This window comes from Rhamphochromis longiceps, linkage group LG11 (genome assembly GCF_057381845.1).
Source record: "Rhamphochromis longiceps isolate RC_006_pf linkage group LG11, R_longiceps_female_GT1.1, whole genome shotgun sequence".
Classification (NCBI taxonomy): Eukaryota; Metazoa; Chordata; class Actinopteri; order Cichliformes; family Cichlidae; genus Rhamphochromis; species Rhamphochromis longiceps.
In genome coordinates, this window is record NC_140567.1 from 4,444,527 (window position 1) to 4,464,194 (window position 19,668).

The 19,668-nt window shown below is 40.2% G+C and overlaps 1 protein-coding gene and 1 pseudogene across 2 annotated transcripts in view; both read left to right on the forward strand.

The window, feature by feature from the left end:
- The window catches only part of LOC146658437 (adhesion G protein-coupled receptor B1-like), a 211,937-nt gene that overhangs the window by 102,741 nt on the left and 89,528 nt on the right, over window positions 1-19,668 (forward strand). For both annotated transcript variants that reach the window (XM_085422057.1, XM_085422056.1), the window contains 9 exons: window positions 594-761; window positions 1,147-1,311; window positions 3,778-3,942; window positions 4,766-4,930; window positions 5,058-5,159; window positions 5,272-5,378; window positions 5,611-5,805; window positions 7,895-7,963; window positions 9,220-9,328. In XM_085422057.1, coding sequence (XP_085278183.1) covers window positions 594-761; window positions 1,147-1,311; window positions 3,778-3,942; window positions 4,766-4,930; window positions 5,058-5,159; window positions 5,272-5,378; window positions 5,611-5,805; window positions 7,895-7,963; window positions 9,220-9,328 — 1,245 coding nt within the window. The remainder of the gene's footprint in view (window positions 1-593; window positions 762-1,146; window positions 1,312-3,777; window positions 3,943-4,765; window positions 4,931-5,057; window positions 5,160-5,271; window positions 5,379-5,610; window positions 5,806-7,894; window positions 7,964-9,219; window positions 9,329-19,668) is intronic.
- LOC146658439 (uncharacterized) lies at window positions 12,253-16,913 on the forward strand (annotated as a pseudogene).

A 19,668-nucleotide genomic window follows, 5' to 3' on the forward strand; every position in this document is an offset into this window, starting at 1 on the left:
CTTCTTTCCCTGCTTCCCACCTGAGACTGCCCACTTTTCCCTTATTGGTAAAGTGACCCACTGAAGAGGCAGTCGTGGGCAGTGAAAAAATCGCTGACATATCCAGAGTCATGGGCATTAATTTCCACTGGAAGTCGATGCCAAGGATATGACATCAGAAACTCAGCGAAGGAAAAGACCAGCAGCAGACCAAAAGCTGGGGCCCATTTCAGGGGCTGTCTCCACTGAAGGACAACATTTGGGAACTTGTGTAGAGCCTTAGAAATTTAACTTGGACAGGAAAATTTCACTTTCTTGTCTCTATTCTGTAGTGGATTTGAAGACTGACTAGGCACCATTATCTTTGTCTGCTAAAGAAAGGACATTTATCAACACCTTTGGAACAGATTCATATACTAGTCAGGAAAAATTACGCCTTTAATGGAGGCAGCCCTTAAATGCAGCACAGCGAGAATGTACCCTTTATCAGAGCACAAACCTTCCTCTTTTGGCCACAGAGGCTAGATCCTGCATGATAATTAGTTATGGTCCTGTCCTTTCCTTTCGCTCCTCTTTTTTCCCCTATCCTCCTTTACCCATCCCTTCCTCCTCAGTAGACTCAGCTTCAGGTGAGGAGTGGTCATCGTGGAGTGTGTGTTCTGCCACATGTGGGGAGGGCTGGCAGAGTCGCACTCGTTTCTGTGTGTCCTCCTCCTACAGCACCCAGTGTAGTGGGCCACTGAGAGAGCAGAGACCTTGCAACAACTCTGCTGTTTGTCCAGGTAAGCTCCCACCCCCCACCCCAAAATCCCTCCTGCTGCCTCCCTGTGCTCACCCAGCCCTCTCCAGGACCCTGCCTCACCCTTACGAGACCCACATGATTCAGCGCCACAGTTGCAGCAAGTCTGTGGCCTATGGGACAACGTACACCTCACCTCACAAGCATGACTGGGTTTGCGGTTTTAGAGATTTTAGGATATTCTCACACTCTCATACAACCAGAGCAGACATACTGGGAGACTCCTAAACTTTGAAAGTACAGTGACCACATTGAATTAGCACAGATTATCCCAGATAACTGCCCACGGTTCACTGTGGCAGTGAAGGTATTGTGTTGTCTTGGTGTTTGTCTGTCTATAAATCATACGCTAGCTGCTCTGATTGCAGTGCACGGAGCATGGGACGAATGGTCACCATGGAGTCTGTGTTCATCTACCTGTGGCCGAGGTTACAGGTCTCGAACACGAACCTGCACCCCTCCGCAGTTTGGGGGAGATCCATGTGAAGGGCCAGAGAAACAGACCAAATTCTGCAATATAGCAGTCTGTCCGGGTAAGGACCTCAGATGTGATTTGATTTCTGAAGATTTTCATGGTAATGTTAATAATGATTTAGGCCACTTATTAGATTATTTAACATCATGCCAAACCCCCACCCACTTGCACTTATGTACAGTGGGGCATAAAACATACAAATTTAACAATCACTCCCACCTCACACAGCAGTAAGCCAAGTGTGGGGAGGTGAAGAATAAGAAGAATTCAGGTTATCTTTATTCCTTAAGCAAAAAATGTAGTTGCTGTATCTGCATGTTTGTGAGTGTGAACATGACATTATCTTACATGTGCACAAAGGTCTGACTGTTTCAAAAGTCTGCGACTATGAACGCTACTGGGCATGCTGTTTTAGAGTTCTGAGCACAACCCTGGAAACACAAAACTAGTTTACCTAAAACATACTTAACCTGTACTTTGTCTGTTCAAGCAGCTATAAGATGCTCCAGTAGAAAAAATCATGTTAATGTGAAAAGTCTGCTCAAGAATTGGAACGGTACAACTCTATTTATGGTAAATGGCAGAGGTGGGACCAAGTCATTGTTTTGCAAGTCTCAAGTAAGTCTCAAGTCTTTATCCTCAAGTCTCAAGTCAAGTCTCAAGTAATGTCAGGCAAGTCAGAGTCGAGTCTCAAGTCACTGGTGTAAAAGTCCGAGTCAAGTCACAAGTCTGAAATTTTGAATTTCAAGTCCTTTCGAGTCTTAAAAAAAAAAAAACAACGAAAAAATAATGTTGCAGTTATGCTAAATGTAAATATTAGACCATGTAATTTTAAAATCTGTGTTTTTCTCAACACATGACAAAATAGTGAACTTAGAAAATATACACAAATTGTGAAATTGCACCTCTTTAAAATGCAGCTCAATTAAACCTAGCTCCAAGAATAATTTTCACCGACAGTTCTGAGATAAGCTGCATGTTATTCTTGGATGCGCTTGTAGGACCGGCTTTAAAACCGCATGACAAAAATATCATACACATTAAAAAAAACTGTATCACCAACGTAGCCTGGACAACATTTGCTAGTTAGATGAAGTCAGCTATCTCATCTTAGCATATTTATATGCATATTTATAATCATACGCTTCTTGGAGTGAGTGCATACACTCATGAAGTTTAGTAACTTCAGGTCACTGCAACAAGCCCAGGTACAGTTTACCGACGGATGGGTGCAGGACCTTGAAATGCACCGTGTAGAAAGTAAAGACCATCGTACGTATCATAAGTTTACCAGTCTCACAAATCGTCATCATAAATACACATTCATTAACCGTTTATTAATAGGACCTTTGAGCTCAACGGTAATTAATTAGTAGTGGAAATAATTTCTGGTAGCATCACAGAAATGTAGCAGTGACAATAATATTGTATGCTGTAATCGTACTGGACAATTAGTGATACAAAACAACTGTTTTATCCTGTGAATAAAAGTATATGTTTTTGTCAGTGTACCATAATAACAGAAGCGAAACGCAATATTGTGTCAGGACAATTCACTATTTATGCACAATAAATAAAGGAGCATAGCGCGACAATTTCTGTTCAGCGCCAGACTTCCTTGTAACCTATATCACCAATTATGTTAAGAAAAATGACGTATTAACTACTAAAAAACTCTGACCTTCGTGTAAATGCTTGGAGCGGACTAACCTGTGAGCTGGAGTGTTCTGGGACGTTATATTTGATCTTTGAATGGCTGCAATCCAGGCCATCCGTCGCGTCTTTGTTACTTTGGAAACATGGCTCGAACAATTTCTCTTCAACGACGTAATCCGATAACAACCGATCTCTTTACCCGTCGGCTTCCCGTGGCTGTCATGCGACCGGCTATTGCAGTTAATAATACAACGGCTTCTTGACATTTTTGTGTTTCTTTTTATCGCTGTGATTTCAATTGAAAGCCTGCGTGCGCTAGTACCTCTTGCCACGAGTTCCCAGAATCCTTTGCGGTTCTACCCGTGAATGACGTCACATTTTCAATCTCTATATAATATGCGTGTTAAATTTTATATTTGGGGTAAAATATCAAGTCTTTTCAAGTAAACCGGTTCAAGTCCAATTCAAGTCCCAAGTCATTGGTGTAAAAGTCCAAGTCAAGTCACAAGTCTTAGAACATTTTTTCAAGTCAAGTCTAAAGTCATAAAATTAATGACTCGAGTCTGACTCGAGTCCAAGTCATGTGACTCGAGTCCACACCTCTGGTAAATGGCCTGTATTTATATAGCGCTTTACTAGTCCCTAAGAACCCCAAAGCACTTTACATATCCAGTCATCCACCCATTCACACACACATTCACACACTGGTGATGGCAAGCTACATTGTAGCCACAGCCACCCTGGGGCGCACTGACAGAGGCGATTATAAAATGTGTTTGTTGTATTTTGAGTGTTATAGTATTTCAAACAGATAGCGTTCTCTTTTGTTCTGTTTTCTTGTTGCTGTGGTGACCTTGGCCTCTCTCAGTGGATGGCGTCTGGAATGAGTGGTCCAGCTGGAGCTCCTGCTCTGCCTCCTGTTCTAATGGAACCATGCAGAGAACCAGGGAGTGTAATGGCCCCTCATATGGGGGTGCTGAGTGCAGAGGCGAGTGGCTGGAGACTGTCGACTGCTTCCTTGGAGAGTGTCCAGGTAAGAGAGCCAGATGCTAAGTTGAAGAAAGATAGTTACTTAACTCCACATTTACTACAAATTACACAGACCTTCAGATTACTAGCATTGCATTTTATAGTATTTCGTAATGACCTAAATTCAGAATATTTGATTTCCTTTTCTGACTTCTTTAATAAAATTTGGGTTTTTTTTATTGGAGAGCTTATTTTCAACTCCATGTTTTTATTATGAGGCTATACTAGGTTATCATTGTGACAGAAGAACAACAGCATGAGTGAAAGTAAAGATTGACAAGACAGCAGTGTGACCTGCTGTGATGTACAGTTTGGAGATGGTAGAACTAACAAAAATACATGAGGATAAGCTGGAAGTGGCAGAGTTGAAGATACCCAGATTTGTATTGGGAGTGATCCAGATGCACAGGGTTAGAGTGAGGACATCAGAGATACAGCTCAGGTTAAGTGCTTTTGAGACATAATTGGTGAAGCAAGGCTGAGATTGTTTGGACATGTGGAGAGAAGGGATAGTGTATATAAAAGATGTTGAATATGGAGCTCCCAGGCAAGAGGAAGACCACTGAGAAGATTCATGGATGTAGTGAAAGAGGACCTGCAGAGGGATTAGTGGGAAAGATGAGGATGCTAGGGACAGGGCGAGATGGAGGTGGACAATCCACCATGGCGATCTCTTTTTCAGCCAACTGTGCTGAATGAGATTTCATAAATATAAAAACAGAACATTGTGGTCCGCATAATGGTTAAATTCACTTCATTGATAGCAAATGTGTAAAATTTACATGTTCCTGTTGTATTTCATTATCATTATTCACTCATTCTCTTAGTGGATGGCAAGTGGCAGACCTGGTCCTTGTGGTCGGGTTGTTCTAAAACCTGCGGAGGGGGGAGTCAGCAGAGAAACCGGATTTGTTATGGGCCCTTTTTTGGAGGGCAGCCTTGTCCTGGAGAGCGGGAAGAGGTCCGCAGCTGTAACAAAAAGAGATGCCCAGGTCAGTGGGTGGGCGCAGTTTGCTCCACTACATCAAAGACTGAAAAGTGCACTACTTAGACAGTCTACCTCCTGGTTATGTGATTAATACAATTGCATGACACACTTTGATGTTTCTCTGGTAACAGAACCACATGAAATATGTGGAGAAGACAACTACTCTAATGTTGTGTGGAAGATGACTCCAGCTGGAGATACAGCAGCAGTACGCTGTCCTCCCAATGCCATGGGTGAGCTCTTCCTGCATGTAGAAAGATTACATTTGCATGTCCTGTAAAAGCATGATGTAACAAGGGCTCACCAAATAATTGAAGGTTAATCCTCATGTGTTTCCCCATACAGGGCTTATCCTTCGCCGCTGCACCCTGGATGAGGAGGGCATTGCCTACTGGGAGAATCCCACTTATATGAAGTGCATTTCTAATGACTATCGCAGTATACAGACTTTAGTGAGTCTAAATAACTTGCAAAAGATGCATATGAAGATATTGCAATGTTTTAGCTGTGTCTGGGTAAAAATGTATGACACATGGCATACATGTTAATTCTTTTTTTTCATTAAGTCTAAGTTACATTGAACTGTTATTATGCTGTGTTATCACTTTTGAAAAAAAGACATGGATACTGCTGCTGTGTTGACCACTAACTGTGAAAACTAACAGAAGCCACTTTCTCTGCTAGACTCGGGAGCATCTGTCCAAAGCGCAGCGTGGCCTTGTGGGAGATGGAGTATCAGAAGTAATGACAAAGCTGAGGGAAATATCCAGTGATGGAACCAGCTATAGTGGTGATTTGCTGGCCATTGTAGATGTGCTGAAGAACATGACAGAGATCTTCAGGAGGACATATTACAGCCCCAGCAATGAGGACACGAGGGTGAGCTGGTACACGGTTTTACCACTGTGCTGCAGCGTGTAATACAGTGTGAAAGTGTCTTCTTCCCTTACAGGTAATCTCTTAAGATCCAAAAGGTCACTGGCAACCCATGTAGGGTTAGAGCTAGGATTTTTGTCTTGTTGTCTAACTCTTTTGTGCCTCCTTCTCTAACACCAACCTGTCACGGCTCCTCCCTGAGCCTGGCTCTGCTGGAGGTTTCTTCCTGTTAAATGGGAGTTTTTCCTTCCCATTGTCGCCAAAGTGCTTGCTCATAAAGGGTCATATGACTTTTGTGTTTTTCTCTCTATGTATTGTAAGGGTCTACCTTACAATATAAAGCGCCTTGAGATGACTGTTGTTGTGATTTGGCGCTGTATAAATAAAATCGAATTGAATTGAATATTCCTTTTATAGAGTTTTTGCCCTTTTAGAATACCCAAATAAAAATGTATTAAACAGAAAAAAAAACCTACAATGGCTACATATAATGCGAAACACTGGTTGGAAACTGTGGATTGAGCAGGTTGGTAATTACAAACAACCTCTTGGCTGGAGGATAGCCATGTCCCTGCAAAATGACTTGGGCAACTAAGGCAACCTTGTTTTCATGCAGGAGTATAAACAGAATAGAACCAGCAGAGTTAAGTCCACTAATCCAAAGAGACGTGGTTGCTTTCAGACTTGCATGCAGACTGACTGCAATACACTGGCAATCTGTCTATCTTTCTAAGTTAGACAGCAGTTATTTGCACACCATTTGAGTTACACCATGATGTTTTTTGGACACAGGTTACCTCCCACCCTGTGCAATCTCCCTGCGATTAAAATTTGTTGCCCAGTGGTTGATTGTGTTGATGATGGCTGCAACTACTTGAAATGAATGCAAAAAATAAAAAATAAATCTGAGCAATCACCGGCTAACGAGTCATAATACAAAAAATCCAGTCCTAACCTAGACCCTAGACAGGTCGCTGGTGGCCTGGTAGAGGTGAAAGACACAGGATGACAAATTTATACATGTTGATATTCAGTTGATGCCTTCTGCTCTCCAGCTGGGAAAGGCTGTGTTCCTATACCCACCTAACAATGTAAATTGACTGTTTCTTATATAGAACCTATGTTTTATACTACAAATGTATTGAATAAGAGGAATAAAAAAGATGGATGAATGGATATTCTATTTCAACGTGCAATCTAGGCTACAAAGTTCAGTTCAGTTCATTTTTATTTCAAACATATACATTCACCAATATTTCATAAAATCATTCCATGCAGTTGTTTGAAAAGGAGTAGGCAGAAGTATATACTTATTTAGCCCTACCCCCTCAGGTTTACATCCTCATCATCTAAATTTGAACAACAAAAACGTATACAATGCCTTCAACTTTGAACATAACATTACAAAAAATATTTTCTCATATTCAACTAAAACTATATTTAGATTTGCTAATTTACAGAAGAAAATAAAAATCACTTTGACTGCTGTCTTGGGTTAATTGCATTTTCTTCATTCTTACTTATTTAAAATTTCTTTTTTGAGTTTTATTTTAAACTGGTTAATATCACTACTGACCTTTTATTTCTTCTTTTAACTCATTCCAGAATTTAGCTCCTGCTATTGAAATAGACATCCTTTTCAATGTTGTTCTTACTCTTTGTTTTTTTTAATTCTGCTTCCCTCTAAAATTATACCTTCCTTCTCTTTCTAAGATTTCGATTGGGAGCATCCCTTTCCTTGCCTTATATATTATTTGCACTGTTTTAAACTTCACCAGATCCTGGAATTTTATAGTTTGTATCTTAATAAAAAGCACACGTTAGTAAAAGTATATTGTAAAATATGCAGTTAATTTTTTTTGCTGTATTTACTTCTTACTGATGAAGTTGTAAATCCTATTTTGTCCTTTGTGAGATTTTAAAGATCCTCTAGTCTCTCCTTGTCTGAATAGCAACAAACTTATAATTTCTGGCTAAAAACTGTCCAAATATTTGTCCCTCAGATTCTGCTACATAACCAAGTTGGCAGCCACTAAGAAGGGTCTAGAAGGATTTCAAAAAACTGAATGCAAATCATTTTTTTCCTTTCCAGAACTTTGTGCAATCAGTCAGCAATCTGTTGATGGAAGAAAACAAGGAGAGATGGGAGGAAGCACAACTGGTTAGTATCAGCCTCTCTTTCTAAAATAGGACCTGTCCTTGTCTGTAATTGCAGCTCCTTTTGAACTTTGTGAGCAATAATAACTTCAACAATCAAGGAGAAATCCTGATGGCAGCAGAGATGACAAAGACACAGGTGGACAAACAGCCCACCTGTGTCTTTACAGACAGAGGAGAAGTGAAAGGGGAATGCGAGAATTGCTGAAAGACAGAAATAACTACAGATAATGACGCAAACACCCACTCATCCATCTGCTGCACTTATTCACTCTGTGCCTCCAACAAGCTGTCCAGCATCCGCCTGTTCTCAGGAATTTCAGCATGCAGACAGAGAAATAATGCTAAATAAAACAAGCTGCTCTACTCCAACTGCTTCAGATATCTTAAAATGGAAATGGCACACTCTGTGTTCCCCCAGCATGGTCTGAATACACGAAGGAGAGCGAGCATTAGCATTTCAACCACTTTACTTTACTATCGTTATTATCTTCAACATTGGGGAGTAGTGAATCACATCTGATTAAACTAAAAAAGATGCATTTTGCATTTTCATGCTGATAGTTCATTCATATTTGCACTTTTTAAAATAATTTTTGTGCCATTTAATACTACAAGCAATATGAGGTTCAGATTCTTTCATAATATTGAAGCCCCTCTTTGATCTAGGCTGTGGCGAAGGCACTCGCAAACGTTCAGAGACCTTTTGAGTTTGAACTGCTTTTGGCCTCTTTACAGTAGCACAGCCATTTCTGTCAGCGGTGATTAACTCCAACCGTGGCAGCCCTGCTTAGAAATGTAAGGTTTCCTAACTTATTTTGCCATTTAAAAAAAATGTGATTTGATGTAATAGCAGATGTTGCATCACTGCAATGTATTTAATCAAAAAGTCAAGCTTTTAGCCTTGAGGCCTTTATCACAGCCATTTATTTCTCATCACCTGCATTCAGTAGAACCGTGTGCCGTCTTTTTCTTCAGTATTGAAAATAAGAACAAAGCTGCAGTGTATTTCCTGTCATCAAAAAGAAAAAATGGTGATGTACAAATTGTAAATGTTCATGTTGGTTATAGTAGTGTGGGCTATAAGACATTGTGACACTGAACTGAAACAGGACGCTATGGCAATACTTGTCTCAAATTCCAGATTTCCTATAAAAGGCCTTTTGTGTGTCAAGTGCTCGAACAGCATTTCAGAACATTTGCCTCAAATCCATAATCCTTTTTCTTTTATTCTGCTCTCATGTGTCTCTGTTTTCTCAGCTGGGGCCAAACATCAAAGAGCTTTTCCGTCTGGTGGAGGACTTTGTGGATGTCATTGGCCTGAGGATGAAAGACATTCAAGACATGTGTGAAGTCTCCGATAACCTAGGTCAGTCTTATCTCCATCTAGAAGATCTCCACACCTCTCCCTTTTTATCAAAGAAATTCTCCTATCACACCTATATTCTCTGAAGATAAATCTTCATAAATGCAATAGCAACCACTAAAAGTGAGGACACAGGATGGCAGCCTGATGGTTAAAGACATTTCCTTTGGGTTCAGTCTAAAAAAAAGCTCCATCAACCAATGGCTATATGCCCTGTCAGATTTTAGCCCATATCAGTTTTTGATAGAGGCCAATAAGTAACAGGAAACTGCAGAGATAAAAGACATATTTCAGAAAATAAAGAACATTACTATGCTTTTTTTCTTTTTTGAAAAAAATGTCAATAATTTTTGATGCATTTGATTTTTCTGGCTCCTGACTGACAAGAACAAGGAGAACCTTTTTCCTCTGATAAAAGACAAGACACGGTATTATTTCTGCAGCCTATCCCTGGAATACACCTTCAAGCAAAAAGTCAAGCAGACGTGCTCAAATCTATACCACAATCTTCTCTGATAAGACAATAGTGCTAACCAGCCTGCAATGAATTTATTTTAACTAGTCTTTGTTAAGGAACATACACTATACTGCATGTACAGTAGAGTACAAAGAAGGCAGCACACATTCAAGCTGACCTGGACATTTGCATTGTCACATTCAGTTCCTCCTGGTAATGTCTGCAAAAGTTCAGCTCTACAGTGTGAAAACAGCTATAGATAGAACTAACAGAAAATGAAGTAGTACATTAGGAATAAATTGGTAGCTATAGCTGGTATCCCCAGTGGTAACGCTTTTTAAATGTCAAATATTAATTCAATTCACAAGCTATTTTATTTAATTGGATAGCTATGTACCTCCAGTTTTCAGTGATTTAAAATTGCACTTTTGTAAAACTGGGCTTATTACTTTCACTCGGGGGTGAAGGTTGGTGTTGGAAACAAAACACGTGAGACAGAGATGTCCTAGCCTTGCAGCTTTAGTCCATCCATTTGTTCTCTTTCACTTATTCAATTCACAGTTTGCTGGAGCCTATCCCGCTACCATAGGCTGAAAGGTGGGGCACACCCTGGACAGGTTGCCAGTTTGTCACAAGGCCAACACAGAGACTTGACAACCGCTCACACCTACAGTGTCAATTTAGAATCACCAATAGAGCAAATGGTACAAGCGCACGCAGGCTTTCACAAGAAAACAGTCACACAGCGATAAAAAGAAACACAAAAAATGGCAAGAAGCTGTTGTATTATTAACCGCAATAGCCGGTCGCATGACAGCCACGGGAAGCCAGCTGTTTTTTTTTTTTTTATCAAATTCTGTCGTGGAAGAGAAATTGTTCGAGCCATGTTTCCAAAGTAACAAAGAGGCGACGGATGGCCTGGATTGCAGCCATTCGAAGACCAAATAACGTCCCAGAACACTCCAGCTCACACGTTAGTCTGCTCCAAGCATTTCCACAAAGGTAAGTCTTCTCTTGTAGTTATTACGTAATTTATCATAACACAATTGGCGCCGGTGTGTGTGGCTTGCCGTCTGTCTCTGTCAATTTGTTTTTGTTTGTTTTGTTTTTTACAATTTGTGCCACCCAAATCAACTCGCGACTGGTATATGAACGCTAAAAACTTTTGGATCTTTAATATTTTCTGACAAATCAGCAAGGACAAACAACAGGGTATCCCCTATCCCTGGCTGATGTTCCTGATGTTCCTTCTTACCTGCTACGCGGAGCACTTCCTCCTGCTCCAACGCATCGTCGCAGACGCCGCGGTAAACGTGCTGGTCGGCTAGTGAAGCTTAAAGCTTGCCTTACTTTTTCTCTAGCAGCTGCTCCAGTGGATTATAGTCTATTCCATCGCATCCCAAGGCATCTCCTGGATCATGTTGCTCCTTGTCTGGTTCCTGTCGTACGCTCGAGTGGACGTGAGCCTGCTCGCCGGTGTTTTTCACGTCTTGGGCGTTGTGGAATAAACTTTGTGAATTTGCGCCCATTAAGTTGGGCTTCACAGACAACTTCCGCCCAGACTCCAGCTCCAACGAGGATGGGTTTTGATAAATGCCGGGTCCATAGCAAGTAAAACATTTGTCTTAAATGATTTATTTTCTTCAAATGGATTGGATCTCCTTTTTGTGACTGAGACATGGATGAAAATGGGTGAGTCTAGCTTCATTTCTGAAATATTGCCCTCCGACTGCTCATTTTTAAATGCTCCAAGGATATCAGGTAGAGGAGGAGGAATATTGACAGTTTTTAAAAATAACTTTAATTGCAAACAACTCCATGTACCGGTTCCCCCTCCAGTTTTGAACTTTTGATAATTGAACTGGGACATTTCAACCAGTTGGGTGTGCAGTAATCTACCAACCACCGAAGTTTAACAAAGACTTTTTGAATGACTTTTCATGTTTCTTGGCTGACATTGTGCCTAAATATGATCGGATTTTAATAGTTGGTGATTTTAATATTCATGTCTGTTGCTCTGATGGACTGCTTGCTCAGGAGTTTTTAAATCTTATTCAATCTTTTAACTTTGTGCAGTTTGTACAAGGCCCTACACACCAGCAGGGGCACACTCTTGACCTGGTGTTATCGTGCGGTTTATCTGTTTTTAATTTGGAAATTGGGGATTCCGTGTTTTCTGATCACAAACCTGTTTTATTTGACATTTCTCTTGTGCATGAGTTTAAAGCTCGTGCTCCACCCAGGTGCTGTCGAATATTTAATTCTTCCACTGTTGCTCTCTTCTACGGAAGCGTAGAGCTGCCACCCAGGCAAAAGGAAAATAGAAGTATATCACGTTATAATGTGAAAAGTTTATTGTTCTAACAATATACTTTTCACGTTTGAACAACATAACATCACGTTATTACAATATACATAATTATCACGTTCGTACAATATAATTATCATATTGTACGAACGTAATCATATATTGTACAAATGTAAAAAAAAGGTACCATTAGAATAACATTTTTTATTGTAAGAATGTAAAACGCGTTGCGTTCGGGAACCCAAATCCATGGTAGATGTGGAGAGCTCACGCTCTTCAGAACTGGCACTTAACTTTCAATGCCCTGCTTTCAACATAGACACAAACACTGATAGCCCACTTCTGAGATTTCTTCGGAATCGTGGTGTACCTGAGGACTGTCTCTTATGAATGCTACAAGAACGCGTAAGTGCTCTCTCAAGGGGGAAATTTGTAAAACTCGCTTTTTACGAAGTTACAGCATCTAAAAATGTGACATATTGCTAAGTTAGCAACCACGGCGCTTTTCGCTTCTCTCGCTTTGACTGCGTGAGGACATAACGGTAGGCTGCATTGGTGTGGATCTATATGGAATCGAGAATGTAAAACAAATTAACCCACTGTATAACCCTGGGTCGTGGTTATGACCACGGTTATTAATTGTTACTAATTAACCCTATGCAGATTCCAGGTTTCTTAAATATATCACTATATTATGTGATGCACAATGTTTCCTTGTTTATATAAAACAAATGAATTAAACTGTGCTTATATTGATATTTGGCTTCAATTTAAAAAAACAATGAGTTAAACCCTTTGTGCACTGTGCAACTGAAAGATACGTGAATACTAATTTACTTTTTCAAAAGTGGGCATTGTATATACTGTAATATTTCTATTAATGACATGTTAGAGAATCTGATTAATGTTGCTGGCATAAAGAGAGGAAAAGAATAAATGCTAAATATCGATGGCTGCCACTAAAATAATAATAGACAATTATCAAAACACATGTGAAATTTACATACATTTCTTTAGTGAGGTACCTCATGTGGTGTGGCAGCAGGTATACCTTGTACTTCTGTATACTAATAAATATCTCTGTTATTACAGATTGATCCCACAGTGATTGATTTCATGGAAGACAAGACCCTGTCTGGTTACATCCCAACATATGGTGATCGGATAGCTGCCAGACAGTTCTGCTTGGAAAACAGTGGTGCAAGTACTAAGGAATCAAGAAAAAACTCATTGCTTGAAAAATTGAAGGAAAAGATGGGAATCAATGAAAATGAGAAGAAACCTGATCATGAGGAGGCATTTGTTTCTAAGAGAAAAAGAACATATGCAAAAAACAACAAATGGACTGAGAAAAAGACTCAAAAAATTGAGTTAGGGTGGATCCATGAAGGTAAGCAAGTGAGAAAGCGCAGAGGAGGAGGAACAAGGACCTTTGATGTGCCCAAAGACTCCAAAAAAGCTGACATATTACAGTATGCTAAAGATCTTTTCTTTCCAAGTGGAAAAAGCAATTTTGGAAGATGGGAGGTGTTCAGTCATGACCAGTGTTGGGTAAGTTACTTTAAAATAGTAACTTAGTTACATTTTAGTTACTTCTCTCAAAAGTAACTCAGTTACTTCAAGTTACTCGTTACTTTCAAAGTAACTAGTTACTAGGGAAAGTAACTTTGGTTTTACTCAGAATTCTCTTGTTAATGTGTTTCTTCCATAACTTTGCCAGTCTTCTAGCTTGCTTACTTGCCACAAGTGCACTGTGCCACCTACCAATAGATAGGAAAAGATAATGTGTATATTTCCACGAGAGAAATCCCACGCCTGGACCGTCATTGACTGCTGCCATGATTCTAGCCTACTCCACAGCGTCATGTGCGCCTTTTACATCCAACACAAAAACTGCAGTCGTGGTGCTTTGATTGTACTCAGAACTCGGAAATTCTGCCTTCTGAATAGGAAGATGTAGGTAACACCAGACTGCAGATGAGCTGCATACAGGGCTGGACTGGGAAAAAAAAATCGTCCCAGGCATTTTGACTAGAGACCGCCCACCATTATAGGAAAAATTATAAAGCCTTTGAATGAAAACAAACGCTGTTGTGACAGTGATGTTCACTGTTTTGATGGTATATATGCATCAATCTATCAATCGTTTGTTGTAAGACTCAGATAATTATTTTTTAAAAGCTAGACATTTTAAATGAGAATAAGAAAGAAAAGTATTTCTTTGTGCCCACCTCTCCCTGTTAATGCCCTACATGCCCCCCTGGCAACACTTTGCTGCACAGTTACCAGCTGTCAGCTACCTAAAAAAGGATCCTGGGGTTATTTGTCTCTCAGAAACAGTTCATAACTTCCCTTCAACTCATTCATGTCAGCTAAAAGGTAAACCTGTTTCTCCATCACAGCTCTGATGATCCAGTAAGGACATCTCCTGGTTTCATCTTCATGTTTCCCTCTCACCAGATATACAAACCGACATCATGACCAGCAGCTTTTTTGCAGCTGTGGCTCCAGCAAACATCAGCTGATACTAGAAATTAATATTAAATAAATTCTAACAACAGCTGATCAAGCTTAAACGTGCTGCTGTTGTTTAGCGCGACATCCGCTGGTTCCTCTTAAGGCGCAAAGTGGGCGATAAACAAACAAGAGAGACGATCAGCTGATCATTGATCAGGTTTCATGATTGAAGTAGAAACGGGAGAGGGAGGGGGGAGAATGAAAGAAGAAGAGGCAGCTGTGCAGCGTAAACACAGAATAACTCCAGCTTTGTGTCTTTTTCATTGTAGCTGAATTACGGGACAAACTGTTCCCTTTCACCTCAATAAGAAACGCGTAATATTTTCTCTGAATACCAGACGGGACGGTTGGCAACTCTAATAACTTATGAACAAAATAAAGTTCAACTTCATTAACTTCATAGCACCACCCAGCTGTATAGAAACTCCGTCATGCTAGCTAGCACGCAGTACAGAAAAAGTCAGAATAACGAAAATAAACTCCACCTAAACTTGGTTTATATCTGACCCAGATAGACTGCAGGTCATAACTTCTTACCTGAAGTTCAGTTCACCTGATACTTGGACCAGCGGCCGCCTCGGGTCTCTTTTCCTTCTGCGTCCCTTTTCCTTCATCCACCTGCTGGCCTCCACCACTTGCTAATGTTACTGAATCTGTGGAAGCTCCGTGATAGCCACCACACGAAGTAACGAGTAACGAGCCTATCTAAATCCCAGTAACGACTAACGTGTTCCTGATTTTGGCATAATAACTAGTTACCGTGCTCGTTACCACAATAATAACGTAGTTACTGTAACGCGTTACTTAATAACGCGTTAGTCCCAACACTGGTCATGACATATTAGACTATCAGGAAGAGGCTGTATTTGGTGGAGATGTCAGAGTTGGAGAACTCTACTCAGCACTTAAAATGGGAATGTTGAGATTTTACTTGTGCACAAGAAGATTTTCCAATGATGAAGATGATGAAGAAGTTTATGATAGAGGGAAAACACATGTAAACAATGTTACACAACTGACTGACTCACATCAAGGAGATGAAGAAGCTTCTCACACTGTTGTGGTCTCATCATCAGAATCTAGGAATGCTGATGAAGATGTATTATTAGACACATCTGAGGTAATGATTGGACCCTCCCTTGGAGAGCCTCTGTCTTGTCAACTTGATGACACTGTAATAGATGAACCATTCCTGCAGTTTGAGGAAGATGATCTGGTCATCACATCCATTACACTTCCTCCAACAAACACAGCAGTCAGTAGTCCAGATACATCTATAAGCAATGAAGCAATAAGCTCTGCAGGATCATATGATTGTCTGCGTTACCATCAAACTTCACAGGGTTACTATTCTGGAGGAGATGATCAGCCAGTTCAAAGATCCAGCACTCCTCATACAACCTCTAAAATACACCTACATTGATGAAAAAGGAGCTGATGCAGACGGTGTATCAAGAGATGTGTATGCTGCATTTTGGTCAGAGTTTGTGGACAACACAGCTGAAGGAGAGGAGTTCAGAGTGCCATCACTGTTTCCTAAATGGCAGGAAGAAGAGTGGAAATCCATGGGTAGAATTTTACTGAAGGGATTTCAAGACCATGGATATTTCCCTTGTCGCCTTGCTCCTGTTTTCACAGTGGCACTCATCTTCGGTGAGAATCAAGTATCAGATGATCTGCTGTTTGAAAGTCTTTTCTTTTACCTAAGTCAATCAGATAGAGATCAGATAAAAAGGGCACTAAAAGAAGATCTTTCAGATGAAGACAGGGATGAAGTGCTGGATCTCATGGATCGCCTGGATGTATCAGTGCTTCCAACCAAAGAGAACTTAAAAGGCCTTCTGAAAGTCGCACACAAACAATTAATCCAAAAACCAGCATATGCCGCAGAGAAAATGTCCTTAGTTGCAAGCCACTTCCTAAAAGCTTTTCAAAGCCCACAAGATGTCCTACTAATGTATGAAGATAAAAAGCCAACAACGAGAAAGCTTTTGAAGTTGCTTACTGTCTCTCCCACCACTCAAGCAGAGAAGCAGAGCTTCAGATTTCTGCACCAGTACATCAGAGGACTTGAAGATACAGGGCTCAGAAGGATGTTCAGGTTTCTTACTGGGTCAGATGTCATCTGTGTTGACAAGGTTGAGGTACTGTTCACGCCTGTGGATGGACTGGCACGACGACCTGTGGCACACACACGCGGCCCTCTTCTGGAACTACCATGGACATACACGTCCTACCCAGAACTACGAAATGAACTGGACAATGTTTTGGCTGCTAAAAGCTCTTATGAGTTCAGCATAGCTTGATTAAAGTCCATCATGTTTAAACCAAAGAATAAAAGGTTTGCACTAACAATGACGGGCTATGAAGCTATAAAGTTTGTTAAACCCACAAACAGGAAACACATCATTGTATAAAAAAAGAAAGAGCTTAAATTTCAGGGAAGTGTTTTATTAGTAACCCCCCCCCCCCAAAAAAAAAAAAACAAAAAAAAACCAAACATTCTTTTTTTCATATTTGAATTTATTTTCAAAAATTGTGGATAACATCAATTTGTTTCCACCATGAAATATGTAGATTTCAGTTTAAATTTTCATACTTAACATTTAAACTAGTAAAACTTTTAACTAATTATGTTTAATAAGTTCATATGGTTAGCAGCAAGAGGTGAACTATGCTTATTATTAGTTCTTATCATGTGTCAAGGTCGTTTCCACAGGTCTGTGGTACAGTTTTGTTGGATACAAGATGTCTGCTAGAGGGGATGTTTTGTTTAGTAATAATTCAAAAGATTTAATATTAATTATTTTCAAGTATCTTTTTTTTACCTTTCCACCAGTCATTTGTTTAGAACATATTTTAAGGGAATAACTTTGGAAGGCAATGTGTTTGATGCAATAGTTGACTGGAATAAAAGACACAGAAAATTGGCACACAAGTTAAGTTTTGTAGTGTTTATCAAGAGTCTGTGTTTTCTTTTCCTTGAACACAAATAAAAGGGAGGCTAACATCTAACAGTGTTTGTTAATTATTAAATAATGCAGAATTTTTATTTACAAGAAACTGTTTGTGGGTGAATAACAGTTGCACAATGTTTCAGTAAAATTGAAAACAATATTTCATGAATGAGAATATATGGGATCAGCAAAAAATGTTTTTTCGACAGTCTTAAACAGAAATCAGATATAATAGAAATTCAGTTAAAAAAATAATTGGAAATGCCAAAAGGTTGAAATTATTCAATGCACGTCTTTCTGATTTATTTTTAAAACATTTTGCGTATTCAAGCATTTACTTCAATGTTCTCATTTCAATTAATAAACAGATGTCAAATGTTTTCTTTAGATGGGAAGCAAACACCTGTTTTTTGCATAAATGTCTCAGTCAAAATATTAAAAAAACAAAAGCAATACTAATACAAGGACCTGCTTTAATTTTGATTCTTCACTGGAGTACACAGATTTGGTTAAATATATTTAGACAGGCTTGCTTGCTACTATCTTGAACCGACAATCCAAACAAAATAATGATTGTCTTTTCTGATCCTGTCCTCCAAAGAGATGAGGGATGGTGTACATGAGAATCGGACGTCCACTTGGAACAACAGCATTTCTGCTTCTGCGTATTATGTGGGTGTTCCACATATGTGCAACTTGCTGCAGCTCTTCCTATTAAATATTAAGAATTTTAAAAAATTTCATATCAGTAAAAGAACACATTTCTCTTGGCTCAACATGTTACCCAAAAGCACCACACAGTGACAGTCAGAAAAACAGAGTTTATCAAAAATACTCAACAACAAGAATAACAGTGGTAAACACGTGATACTGTGGAAGTAATTATTAAAAGTGAATTGTTTTAGACAGTGTGATTTTATGTTTCTGGCCAGTGAAATATGCATTTTTTTCATATCCTGAACCCAGTGATAATAGGGATGGTGCATGATGGGTGTTAAAGCAAACTTTTTATTCTCTCTCCATGTCTCTCTTTCTCTCTAACACACACACACACACACACACTAATAATAATGGATTGGATTTATATAGCACTTTTCAAGGCACCCAAAGCGCTTTACAATGCCACTATTCATTCACTCTCACATTCACACACTGGTGGAGGCAAGCTACAGTTGTAGCCACAGCTGCCCTGGGGCAGACTGACAGAAGCGAGGCTGCCATATCATGCCATCGGCCCCTCTGGCCAACACCAGTAGGGTAAAGTGTCTTGCCCAAGGACACAACGACCAGGACAGAGAGCCTGGGGATCGAACCGGCAACCTTCCAGTTACAGATGCGCTTCCCAACCCCCAGCGCCACAGTCGCCCCGCAATGACTCATTAAAAGAATATAAACATGGTTACATACCTCGATGACGTTCAGGCACGTAAACAATATGAGCTGCTTGTCCAAAAAACATCCAGAAAAGCAGTCATGGTATTTTAGTTCCTGGAGACGATTTATACAGTGCTGAGCATGATGTTGTCTCAGAAAGGCCCACCAGCCTTCAATACGCTGATTGTGATTGCTGGATCCAGTAATAAAACAGTTTCTGACGTTCGGATCCATAGTCCATCGCAAGAATTGTTGCATCTCCGCCATTATGACATTTTCTGTTCCCAGATCAGAGCGAATCCTAGCAGGTGTTCCCATCCTCTTTTCAACTTCTGCTATGAAATATCCAGCAATGACTTTGGGATCATTGTTTGTTGAACAGGCATGAAGCCAAATCATAACTCTCGAAAAGCCATCAATAGCTCCATTTATACAGATTCCAAAAGGCTTCAGTTTGTCATAGGAGTCAACATGCCACATGGTCGGTGGTTCGATCCCAGGCTGCCTCCTGGCTGTGTGCCAAATATCCTTGGGCAAGATACTAACCCCGTGTTTGCCTACTGGTGGTGGTCAGAGGGCCCGGTGGCGCCAGTGTCCGGCAGCCTCGCCTCTGTCAGTGCGCCCCAGGGCAGCTGTGGCTACAATGTAGCTTGCCATCGCCAGTGTGTGAATGGGTGAATGACTGAATGTAGTGTGAAGCGCTTTGGGGTCCTTAGGGACTAGAAAAGCG